Below are 1730 nucleotides of genomic sequence, written 5' to 3'. Positions count from 1 at the left end.
TATTCCAGTCAAAGTTGTTGACTTGTACTTATGAACTTGTGTTTATGATTTCACCTTTTAACTAAAGTTTTTGTCAATTCTAATGAGGATAAATTTGTTGCTTTATTACACTATTACTGCTAATTTGATCATGGAAGTAGCAGGAACTTGCTAGTAATGATGAAGTCTTTTAGGTTTTTGGTTGTGATTCCACCTGAAAATGTAACATACTGGAAAGATTCCACGTGAATGAACCCAAATCTTATGCCAGCTGTCTTGCAATGCTTAATGGCCATTGTTCATCGTGCTTTTGAGGCTGCATTATCATGGCTGGTGATTCTTTTTCTTATGAATTCCTTTATATTATGCATTTTTATTTTTATATGTGGAATGTTAGGTGAATCTTGTAATGGATGCAGGAGGCTCAAATATGCGAGACAGGAGATGCTGCTGAGGTCAGAGAGTCAACTCTGGTTGTCCATGCTTGTTTTCTCATAAAGAGTTTGTCTGTTAGAGAAGAACACATTCGGGATGTATCTGTTAATCTGTTGTCTCAATTGAGAGAGAGATTTCCACAGGTAAACTGTTGACCTGTATTACAAATTTATGAGCTTTTATATGCTATCTCCTGTAAAAAATAAATTACATTACCTATAATGGTAAAAAGAGTAAATGATTTGCCCTTTACTTTAAGTAACATTCTATTGGGTGCAGATTCTGTGGAAATCATCTTGTTTGGATTCTCTTTTGTTCTCTGTGAATGGTGATCCACCTTCATCTCTCGTGAATGATCCTGCTTCAGTAGCTTCTGTTCGCTCTTTGTACCAAAGCGTTGTCAAGGAGTGGATTGTTGATTCGCTATCCTATGCTCCATGCACCACCCAAGGTCTTCTTCAGGTTTGTGACGTTAATGACCATATTACCCTTATATTCTAGACTGAACAAGCCTTTTAAATGAGACTTAATGACCATATTACCCTTGTATTCCAAAAAAACAAATTTCACAATATTCATCAATTTTAAATTTAACTCGTTAAGTCATTCTGTCCAGTTTAAGTAAAAAAAGAAACAAGCCTGTAGTCTCAAAAGGTTCACTTTGTTGTAGTTTATTAAGTCTAACAAACTGACTGTGTCCAAACATAAACATTTCAGGAGCAACTTTGTAAAGCAAACACATGGCAAAAAGCACAGCCCACTACAGACGTTGTCTCTCTTTTATCTGAAATAAAAATAGGAACAGGGAAAACGGATTGTTGGAAGGGTAAAAAAACTGCCAACATTCCTGCAGTAATGGCATCTGCAGCTGCTGCATCGGGTGGAAATTTGAAGTCAACAGAGGCGTTTAATATTGAGGTTCTTAGCACTGCGTTGAATGAACATTGCAAATTCTAGATTGACGATGAACAATGGCCATTAAGCATTGCAAATTCTCAAATTTGATATTTTTGAAATCTCCAAGAACTTGATCTTTTCTGCTCACCAATTTTACTATTTAAAAAAAATTATTGCAGCCTGTTCACTTTGGATTTGTTGTTTCAAAGTATCTTCACGAATCTCTTAATTTGGGATGAATCTCATGTATAAAATGCATAAGAGAAACGGGAACACAAGCCCTAAAACTAATACAGGTAATCAATTATCTATTTCAATATTTTCTAATCATTGTTGATTGATTCCTTTTTGTAATAAATCATATTTGTTGATGCAGAGCTACCCAACCAAAATTCCCTTGGTAATCGAATAAATTGTGG

At 35.1% G+C, this 1730-nt stretch overlaps 1 protein-coding gene across 1 annotated transcript; it reads left to right on the top strand.

The window, feature by feature from the left end:
* Positions 1-228: 228 nt before the first annotated feature.
* LOC145003043 (phosphatidylinositol 4-kinase alpha 1-like) lies at positions 229-1371 on the top strand. The gene is made up of 4 exons (XM_078962203.1): positions 229-312; positions 399-557; positions 694-876; positions 1132-1371. The coding sequence occupies exons 1-4, from the start codon at positions 229-231 to the stop codon at positions 1369-1371; spliced, it is 666 nt and encodes a 221-aa protein (XP_078818329.1).
* Positions 1372-1730: the final 359 nt, after the last annotated feature.

The sequence above is a fragment of the Lactuca saligna genome, chromosome 6 (genome assembly GCF_052625555.1).
Source record: "Lactuca saligna cultivar CGN05327 chromosome 6, ASM5262555v1, whole genome shotgun sequence".
In the NCBI taxonomy this organism is placed as follows: domain Eukaryota; kingdom Viridiplantae; phylum Streptophyta; class Magnoliopsida; order Asterales; family Asteraceae; genus Lactuca; species Lactuca saligna.
Note: the sequence above shows the minus strand (reverse complement) of the source record. Positions and strands in the feature narration are given on the sequence as shown.